This window comes from Cystoisospora suis (genome assembly GCF_002600585.1).
Source record: "Cystoisospora suis strain Wien I chromosome Unknown contig_3307, whole genome shotgun sequence".
Classification (NCBI taxonomy): Eukaryota; Apicomplexa; class Conoidasida; order Eucoccidiorida; family Sarcocystidae; genus Cystoisospora; species Cystoisospora suis.
The window spans coordinates 15,262-16,281 of NW_027156102.1; the positions used below are offsets into that span (position 1 = coordinate 15,262).

The 1,020-nt window shown below is 41.4% G+C and overlaps 1 protein-coding gene across 1 annotated transcript in view; it reads left to right on the forward strand.

Moving 5' to 3' along the window:
- Nucleotides 1–1,020, forward strand: part of CSUI_006516 (notchless) — a gene marked incomplete at its 3' end in the record, with an annotated part of 7,180 nt that overhangs the window by 4,125 nt on the left and 2,035 nt on the right. Inside the window, exon 5 of the mRNA XM_068066672.1 lies at nucleotides 435–540. Coding sequence (XP_067921354.1) covers nucleotides 435–540 — 106 coding nt within the window. The remainder of the gene's footprint in view (nucleotides 1–434; nucleotides 541–1,020) is intronic.

Sequence of the window (1,020 nt, forward strand, 5' to 3'; positions counted from 1 at the left end):
TCTATCTATCTATCCGTGTATGCCGTTGTATGTATACCAAAATTTGAAGCTTTACCTTGGTGCACCTGTCTCTCCTCATTTCCATATGCCCCCCCATGTATATCGTCAGGGAATCTCGACGGAGAATTGTGTGTGTGCCTATGTGAAGGTCTGTATGACTGTGTATACAAATATGTATGCACGTATATGTTTTCAACAGAAGCTATTCACTTTGACCGCAAGCCTATGTGACATCTCCTTATCTTCTCTAACGAATGTCGTATGCAGAGATAAGAGAAGCTTCTCTTGTACCTTTTTTCGATCTTTCTCTCAAGAAAGGAAAAGGTCTACTGTATCTGATCGCCATTCTCTTCCTTTCTAAGCCTTCGTCTTTCTCATTTTCTCTCTCTTACCCCCCGTCTTCTTCTTCTTCGTCTCCTTCTCCTGTTCTTTAGGATAGTACCGTACGTCTCTGGAATACATCGACAAGCCAGTGTCTTCGAATTCTTTCAGGCCATCGAGATAGTATTTCTTCCCTTCGGTGGTCGGGAGAGAGTGAAGGTATGTACAGACTTCTGGATGTGTATATACAGCCGATAATTGAAGGTGGGGTGCAGTGCATGCAGCAAAGCTCTGGAGTTGAGATGTTAGGCATTGACACGTCACGACGAATCTGCGCATGTGATGTACGTGTTGAATTTTCATTCATTATGTCTCAATAATAGATAGGCTACAAAGATAGGTAGGTAGCTAGGACAGTAGCTAGATCGATTACATACATCAGATCACTTAGAGAGGTAGCTTGGCTAGATTAGATAGATATAGTAGCGAGGGTTGACTCCTCTCTTCTGAGGGAAGGAGGACAAAAATGTGGTGTGTGTCCAGCCAAGTTTGAGCGATCTTCTTTGTATTGAGATTATGGGGGTGAAGGGAGCTACCTATCTTCAATCTATCTATCATTATTCTATCTATCAATCTATCTATCTATCAATCTATCTATCTATCAATCTATCTATCTATCAATCTATCTATCTATCTATC